The 17,151-nt window shown below is 37.4% G+C and overlaps 2 protein-coding genes across 2 annotated transcripts; one reads left to right on the top strand and one right to left on the bottom strand.

The window, feature by feature from the left end:
* Window positions 1-6,245: 6,245 nt before the first annotated feature.
* LOC121971275 (lipid phosphate phosphatase delta-like) lies at window positions 6,246-9,907 on the top strand. The gene is made up of 8 exons (XM_042522450.1): window positions 6,246-6,694; window positions 6,913-7,008; window positions 7,101-7,175; window positions 7,296-7,426; window positions 7,562-7,665; window positions 7,799-7,927; window positions 8,036-8,151; window positions 9,398-9,907. The coding sequence occupies exons 1-8, from the start codon at window positions 6,530-6,532 to the stop codon at window positions 9,806-9,808; spliced, it is 1,227 nt and encodes a 408-aa protein (XP_042378384.1). The 5' UTR covers window positions 6,246-6,529; the 3' UTR covers window positions 9,809-9,907.
* A 593-nt stretch (window positions 9,908-10,500) lies between these two features.
* On the bottom strand, window positions 10,501-16,673 carry LOC121971273. Its single transcript, XM_042522449.1, has 9 exons — window positions 16,247-16,673; window positions 15,683-15,775; window positions 15,100-15,519; window positions 14,528-14,663; window positions 14,271-14,421; window positions 13,381-13,509; window positions 12,712-12,906; window positions 12,415-12,537; window positions 10,501-10,946 (listed from the first exon to the last, which is right to left on the bottom strand). Exons 1-9 carry the CDS (start codon window positions 16,440-16,442, stop codon window positions 10,851-10,853), a joined length of 1,539 nt encoding a protein of 512 aa, XP_042378383.1. The 5' UTR covers window positions 16,443-16,673; the 3' UTR covers window positions 10,501-10,850.
* Window positions 16,674-17,151: the final 478 nt, after the last annotated feature.

Genomic DNA, 17,151 nt, shown 5'->3' with positions numbered 1-17,151 from the left:
GTGTTGAGCACTGGAAAGGGATAACAAGAGTACTGAGGTACTTAAGGTATACTCGTGAATATGGACTGCACTATACAAGATATCCTGGTGTGATCGAAGGATACAGCGATGCAAGTTGGATATATGATATAAAAAACTCCAAGTCTACGAGTGGATATGTCTTCACTTTAGCTGGTGCAACCATTTTCTGGAAATCTTCTAAGCAAACCGTAATAACCAGATTCACAATGGAATATGAGTTTGTAGCTCTTGACAAATGTGGTGAAGAGGTTAAATGACTACGACAATTCTTAGAAGATATTCCACGATGGCCGAAATTGGTGCCGGTGATTTGCATACATTGCGATAGTCAATCAGCAATCGGTCGGGCACAGAGTCATCTGTATAATGGTAAGTCTAGACATATACGTCGTAGACATAATACCATTAGACAACTACTCTCAACTGGAGTTATCACTGCTGACTATGTGAAGTCAGAAGATAACCTAGCGGATCCGCTAACCAAGGGGTTAAATCGAGAGTTAGTTGCAAGCTCATCAAGAGGAATGGGCTTGATGTCGTTGTCATCGATTAGTGCAGAGGACATCCAACCTATGCTGACTGGAGATTCCAAGAACTAAGTTTAAAGGGACAACTAATCTGCACTGACTAGACACATTGTGTGGGGGTAGCCCAATGAAACAGTGACTAGACCAGGGTAAGCCGATGGACTTTTAATGATAAAAAAGAGTAGATGGTAACTCTTGAGGGATCACCTATGTGAGAAAGAAGTAGGGTCGTTTCGAAGAGAATTGGAGGCACAATTCTTAGAGCTTCTCACAGAACCAGACGTGTTCAAGGCCAAGAACGAACACACTCATGAGAACTGAGTTGTATTAGGGAGAGTCTTGGGTGAGATTTGTCACTGCTTACACAGACGACAGTATAGTTCAAGGACATCGTGTCTACTATCAGCCAGTAAGCAACCAGATCTTCACAAGGGAAGGTTCATAGGGTAAAACCTACCTATCCTGTACTTGACTCAACTATTGAATGCTATCATATTCCCTATCTCCATTCATGTGGGGGATTGTTGATTAAGTGTGAATGGAGAAGAGGTGGAAGAGAAGAAGCTCCATTGTGAATGGGACTTTAGTCCCACATTGGGAGTTTCAAGGCACTTTTGTTGGTTTATATTGATTCACATACATTGAGTATGTGAACAAATGCACGGGAGAGGCTCTCTCTCATGCGTGGGTGCTCAGGGGGTGCAAATCCAGGACCCGGATTACATTGAACCAAGTTGACTCGGGTGCGAGCGTGACCTGCGCACACGAATGTCGGTTGGGGCAAAAATTTGCCCAAGCGGAACAACCAACATTTTGCCACATAAATCTTTTTACTACTTGTGTAACGGATGTATTAAAGAAAGATTAATGCATAATCAAAATGACCAAGTGAAAGTAATGATCATTAATTGATCATTAATGTTATCCTTTAGTCTTGAGCTCATATATAAGGAGGCTGCGACCACAGGCAAAAGGTTACGCAGATAACACAATGAAGCAAGCAGAAGCTCTCCACCTTATTCCTCTCCTCTGTCGCACAATTCCTGCTCTGCAGAGCGGCCGTGATAGCGTTCGGGTACCACTCAGTTCGCCGTGACCACCAGTGTTTGGTGGAATTCACGGTCGACTGTTGTATCCTGGGAAACAGATGACCCGAGTAAACCTCGAAGCACAGCCAGAGGTGGACGAATCTGTTTCAAGGAAACTGCTATTTGCATGCCTCGGTCAGCTCGCCCGGTCGGTCTCTTTGTCCGACCGACGACCTTACTGCCCGATCAGCCTTTCTGCTCTGCAGATCTGGTCTTCTGGTTTCTCAAGACTGCTCTGTCCTGGTCTGTCAATTCTGCTCTAACCGACCTGGTTATTCTGCTCTAACCGACCTTGTCATTCTGCTCTAATAGACCTAGTCTGCTGCTCTGGTCTGTCGCTCTACAGACCTGCTCTACCGCTCTGGTCTACTGCTTTGATCTGTCACTCTGCAGACCTGGTCTATTGCTCTAGTCTGCCGCTCTGCAGACTTGGTTTGCCGCTCTGGTCTGTCGCTCTGCAGACCTGGTCTGCTGCTCTGCAGATCTGGTCTGCCGCTATACAGACCTGGTCTGTCGCTCTGGTCTGTCGCTCTGCAGACCTGCTCTGCCACTCTGGTCTGCCGCTCTGCTGACCTGCTCGACCACTCTGGTATGTCGCTCTGCAGACATGGTCTTCTACTCTGTAGTGTAGACCTGCTCTGCCAAACTGGTCTGTCGCTCTGCAGACCTGCTCGATTGCTCTGGTCTGCCGCTCTACATACCTCGTCTTCTGCTATGTAGACTTGGTCTTCCGCTCTGATCTGCCACTCTGCAGACCTGCTCTTCCGCTCTGCAGACTTAGTCTTCCGCTCTGGTCTGCCGCTCTGCAAACCTGCTCTACCACTTTGCAGACCTGCCCTGTCGCTCAGCTCTGCTGCGTTACGGAAACCAGCCCCTGCTGGCAGCATGAGATTATCCGCTCAGGTCATTTCGACTGTAAGTTAAATTTAAATCCCGTGTAAATTTTAAATTCAACTAAGTTCCCTAAAATCTCCAACAATAGATTGTTTGGTTTCTAATATTACTATAGATTGCTTATGGATGAAAAATCTTTTCCGTTCTTCACTATTGTTCATCATCTTGATCATCATATGGTTTCAGTCGTCAGTGCTCACGTCTCCAATTCTTTGGTATTGAGGCTAGAAAATGTTCAATGTTCATTCTCACATGTGATTTATCGGATAAACCCTAACCTCAATTGAATGATTTCAGATCTTCTGGTTTGTAATTCTTGGTCTCTTTCTATTCCCTTTGGTAATTTGCACGTTATTTTACGATTGGAATTCGGCTAAAATTGATTGCGATTTTTTTTAAGTCATCTTCTCATTCAGATTATAGTTTGGTTTAAGGTAGGCGGCTGGAGGTCGTCGACGGTGGACGAGCCACCCCTGCTCGATGTCTTATAGTTCGTCAACAGCCGACAGTCTTCGGCTATCTTCTTCGAAATAAACTATAACTTAGTGGGAAGATGAACTCAGGAGATATCGTAATTAATTTTGATCGAATTTCGATCATGATTCGACGTGCAAATTATGAAAGGGACCAAGAAGAGATCATGAATTGCGGATTACAGGATCTTCCAATTGAATAGGCATAGCTTAAAGGTAATGTGCCCTAGCTTCCATTGATTGAATTTTATATGCAATTGTTAGATTCTGCTTTGTGTAATCTCAAACTTGCAAGAAATTTGAACCACCCTCTCCGACTACAGATGCACGACTTGTAGAATTGTCGAACTGAAATGTTAACTGGTCTTGGTCCTGTATCATGATGGGCAAAAGAGCCTTGTTACAATGTGTATTTGATTCATCGTGATAGTAAAATGCTCTTCCCCTCATCTTATACTGCAGTTTTTTTAAAGATAATATTATGTATGCAATTTATGCTGATTAATACTAAGATGATCAGTTGTCCCTGAGCAAATTTTTTTACCGATTATTAGAATAAATGAGAAAGTATTTATAGTGATTGATTTATAATCTAGCGTTGTTAGATAGAATTTTATCATTGCATCATTACCTAAGGACAATTTTATAATATACATGTGATTCATTAGGATTAGGACTAAGTAAAAGATTAATTAAATTAAATTAATATTAAATATTAAAGTTAGGTTTATTAAGAAATTATTTTTTAAAAAATTAATTTATTCTATTAAATTTTAAAATTTAAAAACCCATTAAATTGAATAATATATTTTTATATTATAAACAGTCAATATCGATATTTTAAAAAAAATTCTAAAATTTTAATCTTTGACTCAATTATCTAATAGTACGTGCATCAATTGATGTGTGTTGACTCTTAACAAAGATTTAACCAATCGAATTCATTATTTGTTTATTAATTTAATTGATTTTTTATATACATCAATTCCTCAAAAGAAGGAATTATGACGTAAAATTTGGCAATCTTCTCTCATTTAAATGAGGTAGACCACACGCTCCTTTAGTGAAGTACGAAGAAAAAATTTCTAATTTCGTTGTAACTCTATAGCATCAATAATAACATTAAATATTTCTTCTTATTTATTATTTTTATGTTTATATTATCAATTAAATATCTCATTCCTTAAATATTTCAAATTTTACCATTAAATATCATTTCAATTAAATATTTATAAATTTCATCTATCAAATATCTTACTCTCAAATATCTCAAATTATATAATAAAATATTTTATCAACTAAAATAAAAATAAATTATATACATGCCACCTAAACTAAAAACTAAAGAAACATAAAGTAATCATTGTCTCTTGTGGGGTCTATTTGTATGGAGATCAAATCCTCTGTCCCTAAATTTCTCTGTCCCCGTGTCCCCTTGCCGATCGGATGGACCAGATTATATTTCAAGGATGTCTTGCACATCACGAGAATACTGTACACATCTTAAAGATGTCATGATGCCTTAAGATGTAATCTGGTCCGTCCGATCGGTAGGGGACACGGGGACAGAAAAATTTGAGGACAGAGGATTTGATCTGATTTGTATGCCACCTAAAATGAAATCATTGAGTATAAAGTTATACCCAGTGATTTCTATTCATCTCTCAAATATCCCCACCATAATGCGGAATATTTGAGAAAAAGAGGGGGAGGGGGATATTTAGAGAAATATCCCCTCTTAGAGAGAAGACTCATTTTTTGAGGCTATCATACCATCATAAGATATTCATATAATCACTTAGCTACATGTGATTTGATCTTTAGTTATGGTATATTTGTAAAAAAAATTTTCTCTAAATAGAAATTGCAATCAAATGATACTAGACTTTTAAGTTGGTCATCGCGTGTACTTTTTAATTTATTCTGATAGTCGATGAAAAATTTTTGTAAGATTAAATTAATCACTCTAGAGAGGTTAACTAGATTTTCATTTGTTTTAGATAGAAGACTTGGTAAACAAAAAATAATTAAAACTATAATTAAATTACTAAGAACCTACCTATCAAAAGGGCCATGAGAGTCATGCTGCCTGCCATCTAAGAAGGTTCAACAAAATTCAAATGGGCGGACGTTTTTATAAGCTGGACGTATTTCTAATTAAAGTTAAAAAATCGCCCTCCGCGTCTCTTTTAAAGTGATGTCAAAATATTATTACATTAAAATAATAATTCGTACGTATAGAAGTTAACAATTAATTTCTATAATTATAAACGTTAACATCTCGTTTTTATAATGGGTAGAAATTAATAATTAATTTTTACAATACATTCGTTCGTATACGGTATAAAAATTAACAACTAACTTCTTAGTTTTTATGTGTAAAAGTTAGTTGCTAATTTCTACATATAGAAATTAGTTACAAGTTTCTATAATGATAATTTTATATTATTTTAATTTTATTTTTCTGAATGATAGACTTAATTAATTAAAATAATATTTTAATGAGTAAATCAAATGATAAAATTTCATGATATTCGTTATATTTCAAATAAACATAATCTAATTATAATTGAATGTATAAAAGCATGTAACTTTTATCGTGTGTATCAACTAGCTATTGACTTTTACAACGTTTTAGAATATAATCTAATTGGTAACTTCTATAATAATATTAAATTCAGGAACATTTATAGGATAAAATTATGAGAAAGGAAAAAAAAATGATAAATTCAATTAGACTACTATCCTAGAGTGATCGGTCTCAGAAATTTCTCATCAAAAAATTCTTGTAAATATATTATAATTGGAGATCGAATCAATGATGTCTAAGTAATAATCTGGATGTCCTACCTTATCGTAGCACCGTGATCCGGGGATAGGATAAAATCATTAAAAAGAGATTGGGTGGTGTTCATTCATTTTTTTTAATTTCTTGACGCTAATATGATTTTTCTATTTATCTGCGGCGCCGTTCTAATTTTTACCTATTTATTTATGGCTATAATATCATTCTTTTAAAACATTAATCTTTTAAAATAATATATTTTATTTTTTTCTATAATAATAATATTATTAGTATTTTCTGGACACTCTTATGATTTTAATATTAATTAATTGTTGAAGTTCCATTGGATTCCCCTTGGAACGACTGATCTTCCCTTTTATTGGTCTTCAAATCACTTCGACGTCCCGAATCCTCCGAGCGACCTCCAAAGGTGACTTTTTTCGGCTTCTGCACGTCCAGTGAAGAATTTGGATGTTTTTGAACTTTCACCATCTCGAGTTTTGACCGGTGGAGCGTGTTAGACCATTCCAACTCCTTTATAACTCCGCCAATTAAATTTGGTTGATCAGGTACACGGAGGGGGTCCAAAACCAGCGAAGGCCAGAGGAGTTACAGCTCCGAGGTGTTGTATTGCTGCCTTCCGTGTCGCTGTGGCAGAATTTGGGGTGTTTGCAAGCTGATCCGGAGGGGATTTCGATTTCATCGACGCGGCAGGGAGCGTCGAGGGAGGGAGGGAGAGGAATGGAGGGGGGAATTTCTTTTTGGCAGGCGTTGACCCTCTCTTCGATCGCGGGCTGGGTGGTGGCAGCATCGACATTCGATCTTACCAGGAGGGTCAGAGCACTAACGCAGCCGTTGGTCACGCGCCGGGTGATCGCAGATACCCCGGCGATCCTTCGGTTGCAGGTGAACCACAAATTTCTTTTGGATTTTAGGGTTTGCGTCCGGAAAAATTGGTAACTTTGCCATTCTTTTGGTGAATCTGCACTTCTCTGCGATTTGGCCTTTTTTTCGTCTTTAAATTTGGTTTGATTCCTTTGATGACATACCTAAATGTCATAAAATTGTTCTCGAGGTAGAATTTTGATCCGAGTTCTGATAGTTTCCTGGTTGATTTCCTGCAGAGATCGCAAAATGGGTTCTTGGACAATTTGTTCTCCACGCTGTCATGCGTTGTGTCCGTTCCCTTCTATACAGGATTTCTCCCCATTCTTTTCTGGGTATGCTTGGAGTTTTTTTTCAGCTTTTTATTTCACCTTCGAAGAGTGGATGAATAGACAATAAATTTTCCTTCTTGTTGTTAATCTTCTAGAGCGGGCATTCCAAATTGGCAAGGCAGATGACCTTATTGATGGCTTTCTGTGATTACATTGGGAACTCAATAAAGGTACCTTTGATATTTGTTCCATGCAATCATTCTGATGAAATGATCTAGCAACTCATTCTTAGACCTTTATGATAGTTCTGTAATTTGATTTGTGAAATGTTCTGTTGTATGGACATATAGGATCTCGTATCAGCTCCTAGACCTAGTTGTCCTCCTGTGAGGAGGGTAACTGCCACTGCAGACGAGAAGGAGAATGCCATGGAGTATGGATTGCCTTCTTCACATTGTCTGAACACAGTTTGTTTGTTGGGGTAAGTTTTTGTTATTCATGACTTAGTAAAAAAAACTAAGATCTTCCATCATGTACACTGCTCCAAAACTAATGTACACAATGGTAACATCTGGTGAAATATCTCTCAGTTATGATGTTCTTATGGTTCTTGCAGATATTTAGTATTCTATATCCTGACATATTATCCACAAAGAGATGGAATTGAGATTGCAATTTTGTTCGGGCTAGTATGCTTGCTTGTCTTTCTAATTGGCATAGGTGAGGAAAGATCAACTTCGTAACTTATGTACATATTTTAAAGTGAAATAAAAGGGTCCAATATTGGTTTATTTGTTTTTTTTATCTTTGTGCAGCTTTATGTCATATGTTCTTATGTTGTTTATCTATTCAGGGAGAGTCTATTTAGGTATGCATAGTGTGACAGATGTAATTGCTGGAATTGGCATTGGGCTCGCTATCCTTTCCTTTTGGTTGACGGTCCATGTATATATTGATGAGTTTGTCATCTCTGGACAGAATGGTATGCTTCAAAGTCTCTAACAAGCAATGTTACTCAATTTACATGCCAATGACGAATGCTAGTTTTGAGCTTTCTCCACTTGGTGATAAGGGTTTATTTGCTTCTCAGTTACATCTTTCTGGGCCGGTCTATCTTTCCTGTTGGCATTTGCATATCCTACTCCGGAATTGCCAACCCCAAGTTTTGAGTACCACGCGGCCTTTGATGGTGTTGCATTTGGAATAGTAAGCACAATCTTCACTCTTTCTTAGATTTTCCTTTACAGAATTCTACACTTTTATCTTAAAATCTTTTTTCATGCTTCTTGGACTATAAGTTTCAATGTGTGCCTCAACAGTTACATTCTTGCTGAAAATTTCAATCAATTAGCAAAACACACTTTTGATTTGAAGTATGCATAAATTTTCCAACCAGACACTTAGGCAAGCTGACTAGGTAGCCTGCCTCCTAGCCTGCCTTTTGAAATGTCCACTTAAAACGAACCATTTACCTTGTAGGTGAAGCAGAAGGTATCCCAAACCGCCTAGGTTGCCACCTAGGAATATGCTTTTTAAAACATTGTCTACTTTGCATCTTATTAAAATCTGCTCTGCCTGCTGTTATTACTTGACTATATAGTAAAAAAATCATCTGCTTATCCTTTTAGATGGCAAAATGAAATCCCATTATATCATCTTACATTGCATATTGTTACTAGTGTGCCTTGCATAGTGTTCAATGTTCATCATCGTCACCATCAACAACAAGAACCTGTATTTGTTTTTACATTGAGTTCAATAATGTGATAAAATGCATAACTTGTATAACGGACCTCAAATAATTGAGACTCATATTTTATCTTGGATCTAGATGCTAAGGTCCTTAAATGTGAATAAGATACTTTCTAGACTCTATTAACTCAGCTTAGTTAGCTTGTTTTTTTCATGCTTGTCCTTTCTACGTGTTATCGCCTTTGCTAATTCAATCTGCATCATGTCGTCAATACCTTGTTCATGTCTATACATGGATCTACAATTTTTTATTTTTAACTTGGTTTTCCAACCTGACCTGTTGACAATGCCTCTCCATCTAATCTTTCATCACTTAATTTATCTCTAATGCGCACATACCTTCCACCATAAGCGCACTCTATCTCATTCTAGAACCCTGCTTTAATTCCCCACCGGCTTTCCTTGACTGCAAAATGAGTCTGATGCATTGATCATTAAACTACTTTTGGGACTATTAACCTTTTGGATTATCTTTAATAAGTGTGGATGTTCTCAGAGGCCTAAAATATAACTTTTGGTTGAAATTTATGCCTTCATCTTTTTGTCAATCTTCCAAATAAGCTAGGCAAATATTGTACATGTGGAAGAGGAAAGCCATACCATTCTCTCTAAACAGTGTTGCTTTTCACAGTTCTTTGCTGTAAGGATTGATTTCGTAGCTTTCCATTGTAATGCTAAATCATAAAACTTATGTATACAGGTTACTGGAATTCAACAAACATACATTCATTTTCACCACGAGGGCGTGCCACATGTTTTCAGCCCTCAACTACCATTCTCAGCTTTCTTCGGTCGGATACTGGTTGGCATTCCTACAATACTAATCGTGAAATTCTGCAGCAAGGCTATAGCCAAATGGTTGCTGCCTATTGTCTGCAACACATTGGGCATCCCAATCATATCGTCATCCTATGTACCGATGCTGAAGGGATCCATAAGCAAGGGAAAACCAGAAGGCAGTAAGCAATCAGTTTATGTACCGAAATTGGTTGCTTTTCTCCCTCAGAAGGCATATGATGTTGACACTGGAATTAGGTTTCTTCAGTATGCTGGCCTTGCATGGTCAGTGGTTGATTTGGTTCCCTCTCTCTTCTCTCATCTAAATTTGTAGCAGGTTTTTATTCTATTTTCTCAGATTTACCACGCAATAACTTAATGTAGGAATGGTTGTAGTTCAAATCCTCATGGCGATTGTGTATAGCATTTTTGTGGAATGTGAAAAATAAGCAAAAAAAAAAAAAAATCATTAAATCAATCATTTTGCAATCACATCTGCACACAAATTTTGCATTTGTTTACTTCTCTGTCACCTTTCTTTAGAGACAGTTTTATCTATGCGTGGAGTTCATCACTCATAATATTTCAATTGATGTTTTCTTAGATTTGTGATTTATCTTCATATCTATAATTCAGAACACGAACCTCAAGTTTTAATAATTCATGAACAATCTTTGGGAGTTCCGTTGTATTCATGCTCCATATCTTCCATTTCGACTTTTATTCTATCTCATAGAACTTGAGATCTTTCTTGTTGGCTTCCATGTTTTTTCGCACAAAGTTTCGAGTGTTTCAATGTCCCGAAACATGTTTTCTACCCTTTTGCACTGCTCAATCTGCGTCACTTTTGCTATTGCGCAAGTTTTGTATGGGTGCTTTTGCACAAGTATCGTTAGCACCGACGTAGTTGTCAAAGATGCTAAATGTCACTACGAGTAATTACATCACCCTCGTCTAACAGATTCCTGCTCAACGTGAAGCATCATAAAAGGATGAGCAATGAAAAGTTTTAAGCGATCATAGTGGTTAAATGAAACCAGTATTTTTCATTGATTAAGCACAGTTTGTATACAACAATCGCAGATGCATCGATAACCTTGCGATGCATCGAACAGTATCTTTTACAGCTAAGCACGTCTCTTTAACCAGCAGCTACAAGGGCTGTCACCGATTCAAGTTTCGGAAGCAGATTGCTACTATCTAAACCACGAAAGTTTATTTTGCCAAGAGAGGATCCTTGTCCCTTATCTCAAAGAAGACTTGTTGAAAGTGACTGCACAAATCTACATAAAATCTATCAATGGCTGCTTCCGTAAATGTGCATATCTATTCACGATCAAACACCAAAGTCTACTGAGATCTGTCCTTGCTCAATGTTAATGTACAGCGAGTTGCACGTAATTGGAATAGTCGATCTCATTCAACTGCACACAGCACAACACATGCTCTGGCAGATCTTCAGGCTTGTTTCCCTGTACCACGATAATTAACATGAGACTTACCTCCGGACAAGAATAACCTCATGCTTCTTTGAGTCTTAGCAAAGTGAAAAAGGAGAGTACTTTATGGATAAAAGAATTAGGCCGTTAGAAAGCAACCATAAAAAGGTAATGTGAGAGATGAGAATATTAAAATGATCCTATAAAGTTATTGAATATTAAATAAAAAATATTAATATGGTACAAAGGTTTTATTGTACGGATGATAAATCAAGATAATATCTTGAGATGGTTAGATATGTTCAAAGATTGAAGGGGAAAAGTCAAAAGTCGAAAGGGTGCCCTTTTGTTTTGGAATCATCCAGATGGTGTCCCATTTTGATTTTTTTATCAAAAGGGTGTCCCACCACCATGTACAATTACACCATGTACAATTACCTAATTGGGTGTCCCACCACCATGTACAATTACCTAATTACCCTCCTACGATAGCAGATTATTGCCAATATTATCTCTCTCTTATTTCTTCTTGCCTAAATCAAGCATATTGTAGCAGTTACGAAACTGTATCTATTACACAATTGTAACAGTTATGGTTTCGTAACTACTATAACATGAAAAAAAAAATTAAGACAAAAATTGTTTATAGCTTCTAAAAAGGATTTAAATGACGTTTTTAGCTTGAAACTTAGCTGTTGTGGGTTCTACCCTGTAATCAATTGTAGATCTCTGAACGAATTTCAATTTGATATATTGTGTGTTGCGTCCTTTTGTTCAATCCGAATCAAAAGTTATAACCTCTCAAAGTTTAGGGTTTAACATTCACGTTATAGCAGCTATGATTTCGTAGTTGCTACAATTGTGTGGTAGCTCAGTTGTAGCAACAACGAAACCGTAGCTACTACAACGTGAGTGTTAAACCCTAAACATTGAGAGACCATAACTTTTGATTTGGGTTAAACTACGAGACACACAATATATCAAATCGAATCTTGTTCAGAGATCTACAACTGGTTGCAAAGTGAAACTCGTAACAACCCAATTTTAGGTAAAAAACACCGTTTAAATCCTTTGCAGAGGCTTCGAACAATTTGTCTTAAAAAAAAATTCATACTGTAGCTATTACGATATCGTAGCTGTTACAACGCGCCGATTTAAGTAGGAGATAGAATAATAATGAGAACAGTACAGGAGGACAGTTGTGTCATTTTATAGGGGTGGGACGCCCTTTCGATAAAAAATAAGACGATTCAGTAAAAAAGGGATGCTCTTTTGACTTTTGCCCAAGCTTTAAATCCATTAAGGATTAGAGAAAGACTAAAGACAATATTACACAACTAGAATAAAAGTTAATTTAATTCATTGAATATTAGTATTGAGTTTTGCATAGAGCTCAACAGAGGCAAATGCGGTTGATCCTAATTATATGAGGCAAACACAGTTTAATGACATGATGATGCTTCTTAGTAAAGTTAAGTGCAAATGTGATACAAATGCTTGCCTGTATCGTTAAGCCAATATCCAAGACACAGAGCTTCAACCTGTCAATAAAGGTTTCAAATCCTTTCCTTGCGATATAACTGAATCTATGCATGTCCAAATCAATCTCAAAGTAGTTCTTGCCCTGCAAATGATACATTAGGTATTAAGTTTAGCTGCTGGAGAGGTGTAGTGTGCACCATTAGAGCAAGCAGTTTAAATCAAATATTCATTTGTAAAAAATTCAACACATCAAACATAGTGTGGATCATTGACTAATAGAAATTTGATTTGATTTCAAAAGAGAATGAGCATATACCGAGTAGAACTCATGTTGAGGACGAGATAAAACTGGCTTCTCATTATATGCATGCATAAGTTTCCTCTCGGCAGTGCTTAAAGGAAGATCCTCCATATTTGCTACACGCCCAAGTATCTTTAACCTTTCTCTGAAGGGAACAAGTGAATCCATAGGAAAACCTCTGCATCTTTCAGACTCGCCATCAATTAACCTCTATGACAATGTAGATATAGTAAGCCTTTAAACAATGCAAATAATCCATAGGACAATTAATCAATAAGCATATACATGATACAATGTTGAAGTATCTTACTATGTATAGCACTCGATGCACCCAATCATGCATGCAAACATATTGTGCCCTCATATTAAGATCAGCAATCAAAGAAAACACTCAAACAAATATTCATCAAATTCTTCTCATGAAAATTTGATGAATACAATGGAATATATGACACGAGTTATTGTAGGAACACAATTTGTATCAGTCGGCTTCTACAACAGGTTTTTGCCAATTATTATCTTACTCTGTTACTGGCTGATGTCAATCCGGTCCAATGGAACTACATTAAACCATAGACCAAAGATATAATCCTAAAGCATAGTCTTGGCACACAAATATACCTACTCTTAATATGGAGTAAAATACAATGGTAAAGACGTCATGACAAACAAAATAAATCTTACTCTAATGCTCTCCAAGAAATGAGATGGAAGTTCCTTAGAGTAGCCTTCTGAAAGCCTAAAATATAATACAAAGCTTATTCCTTCACCATCAGTTTCACTCTGAAATATAGTTGCAGGATAAAGTGGAACCTGCAAGATAGATATACGAGATCAGGTATTCAGTCTAAGACATAAGAAGCAGAAGAAATGGATAATGATCAAGTAAAAAGCTAGATTATTTAAGGAACAGCTTTAGAATATTACTGGATCAAAGTTAGACAAAGGGGGAAAAAAGTCGTTCTTTTTTTTGCATCTCCTCCTTGGTAACTTGAATTTGACTAAATCTAATAATAAAAATGTGATTTCAAATGATCATTGCTCAATCACCAACATGCCATGGAAATCTTCCTCAAACTAAGGTTGGTGCAGAAAAATAGAAGTTATGTTACCATTCAGGTCAGACAGCTTCACACCTCCAGTTGGACAAATCGGTGACACCAACCAGCTGACCCAGTTAATATTGCCAGTCAAAAGATATCAATAAACCATTAACTCTAAATTCTTGCTGTAAAAAGGTTGGATTTTAAATAAACTGACAAAACTTTAAGGTGTCTGAAATCTCAGTACTGGGCTTCATTGGGAAGACAAATATAATAGATGTGTTTGGAAATTCCACTATCGCTATAAAACTAGAGGTGGTATATTAGCTGTATTAATAAGAAGATACAGTGTCCCAAAAATTTTCTTGCGCAATAGGTTTCCTTTCAATTGATCTACTAATGAGCATGAATGCAAAAACTGAATATAGAAATGTCAAATGTTTCAGCTTAGAACATGATATAGAATTAAACAGATTATACAAAGTTAATTAGGATAAAAGTAAATTTAGCTTAAGTAGGTTGATTACGTACCTGCACATTAACTACAAGCAAGGGTGGCAACTTGCTAGGTGAATTTACAAAGGGAAGTTGCACAAATTGGGCAATGTGGCTAATTTTCTGCTGGCACAAATATACATCAACGCCAAATGGAGAATATGCAGCAAAAACTTTCTTCTTATCCCTAGTGGTTAATTTTAGAAATTAGTGTAAAAATTCAGTTCACACAAGCTTAATAGCATGAAGTTAAAATGCACAGGAGTTAAAATTTAAAGGATGAAATCACTTACTTAAGGTAATGTTCCCCTCGCACTTTGAAAGTATTGGGATCAATAGGTGACCAACTATCAAGCATTTTCTTCCCCAATGTGCATAACTGAACTTGAGATCCTGCTAGTGGCTTTTCAAGGAAGACTTTCGTAGAAACTTGATGAAAATGAAGAGAGAAAGTCAGCAGCTTATATAATTACACTGACCAATATCTCTAGTTAATCTCATAAATTTGGCATGGTGTTCTAGTTAAATAGATAGGGAGGCAAAGCACCTGCATTTAGACTCCTAAATAGAAAGGTTTCAGATGATTAAAATCAAAAAGACCCCAAGAAGAACAACAAATATTAAACCAAATTTAGGAGCCCTTAAATAGAAAGTAGTTGAATGTGAGAAAAAACATGATGGACAGACCAGGGTTTAATTCAACAACTAGTTTATTAAGTAAACAGTTGATGATATTTGCATAGAATTCACTATCAAAGATGGAAGTTGATAAAATTCCATTCAGAAAATTTTTCATACGAACTCAAAGTCCAAGAAGGTTGATATTATCCAAGTAGAAAATAATATCACATCAATAAACACTCACATCGTGTTGAGGTAGCATGGGCTTCCCCAGACTTGCGCTTAAAGGAGAGCTTCAAGGAAGCCTTCTTGGCTGAGTTTGGTGGACTGGAGCTCAATGGTTTCTTCTTTTCAATTGTTGAGGTAGTAACAACTAAGCATGGCAAACAGTTGTTATGAATGATCCCACAGTTGTTCAAGATACCCTCATCTTCCCCTTCAGCATTCTCCTCTGCAGAAATGACTGATACATCCTCATAACTGACAAATGATTTGGCAGTAGTTACTGAGTTTATTGAAGACTGCTCCCCTAGTTTTTGCCCTTTCTGTCTCTCAGTAGAAACAATGGACAAAGTATTCTGGTCAGCAACTCCAAGATTGTCATCTCTAAACGACTTAGGACTCACAAGACCTTCAGCTTCAGAGCCATTTCCATGGAGAACATCTGCCAAGGCACATCATTATTCAAAGACATGAAGTATAACATAATCGGATCAAAAAGATAGCGGCTAGTGTTTCACTACCCATCCTATTTCATCAGAACAACTAAAAAATAAATTCTTGCATAAGCAAGTTAAACTGAGTTCAATTTGGTGTGTGCAACCTACCATCCTGAACACTCTTGAAATCATCCTCATCAGATTCTATTGTAGAGAAAGTGTCAAACCATGCTTCCTCAACACTCCCAGCCGATGTCATACCTTCAATTTATGCAATACCAAATTGATTAGATCAACAATAAATAAATAAAGATTGCTCAACAAAACAATACGGACAAAATTAGAACATTGTTTTTTTTTTGTAATGACTATGAAATAAAACGTGTATTATAAAATGTTGTAAATAAGCCGGGAATATTCTGTAAACTGCGTAAAAATGCAGCAGAGGCGACTACGATCCCATATCTGACTCATCGATCTAAAAGGCAATCCATTTCTCACGACATCTCAACTTGGATCCGGATTTGGAATTAGGGTTTTCATTCAATGCAGCACAATTTGCCTACTCAAACCGCAAATCAAAGGGGCAAAAGATTTGCGACTTTGGAAGCAGCGCCAACTCAATGCGGATCAAAATCAACATCGAGATATATATATATTAAAAAACAGTATTTTCCCCCAAATCAACCCCGCCGATCCTCAAAAACTAAGAAAGGGGGATCAAGTCACCACCTTGAAACGCGGGGTTGCTGTAGGACATCGAATCGTTCCCGTCGAGGCCCGGCGCCTCGTCGATCGTCTCCATCGTCTTACGCGATGCTGACGCCGCCCTGTGCCTGGCCGACCGTGGCCGGCGCCTCCGCGCCCCCGCGTTGGAGCTCCGCTGCCCTCTCACGCAACTATCGGGCCTCGACGAGCACATCCCCATTCCTTCGCCGCTTCTCGATTCTCCTTCTCCTCCACCCCTGGCTCTCCTATCTCTCCCCTCCCTCTCTCTCTCAAATAATTTGTGGGAATTGAAAGTGGAAACCAAACCAAACCAAACGTGGGAGTCAGCGGCGTGAATTCGAAGATTGCGGAAGATGAAAAGCAAAAGCGGGCGAACCGAGGCGAACTGGAGCTGCAACTCCTTCCAATTTCTTACAATGACATCACCATCGATCTCTATTTATTAACTAACAGCAATTGCCACCATTAAATTACCAGACAGAGAACAAGAAAAGGGCTAAAACGTGGTCAAATGGCGAATCACGGCGGAGCTCGTACTTATTCTGCGCGTTGACCAGGTTCACCGCACACTCTGGGAGACTGGTGGGCCCCACTAAAATACCCAGGACTCGTAACGGGTGACTGACTTGCGAGTGCAATAAGCAAAGATAAGAATATATTCTCAAATTGATAAAATAATAAACATATATAAAATGAAAAAAAGGATTTTTGTGCCACGCGGCAGCCACTCACACTGTTGTCGTCTTAGAGGGAAAAAAAATTTCATTCATCCCAAACACTCACCCACGCATACAAATAAATTACTACGAAGGGTATTTTCTAAATTTATTAAAATAAATATTCATATAAATACCAACTATTCCAATTCGTGGATCGCCATTTTGGTATGCTATGAAATATGCCTAATA

Source organism: Zingiber officinale, chromosome 4A, assembly GCF_018446385.1.
Source record: "Zingiber officinale cultivar Zhangliang chromosome 4A, Zo_v1.1, whole genome shotgun sequence".
Classification (NCBI taxonomy): domain Eukaryota; kingdom Viridiplantae; phylum Streptophyta; class Magnoliopsida; order Zingiberales; family Zingiberaceae; genus Zingiber; species Zingiber officinale.
This window is presented reverse-complemented; position numbering and strand designations above follow the sequence as displayed.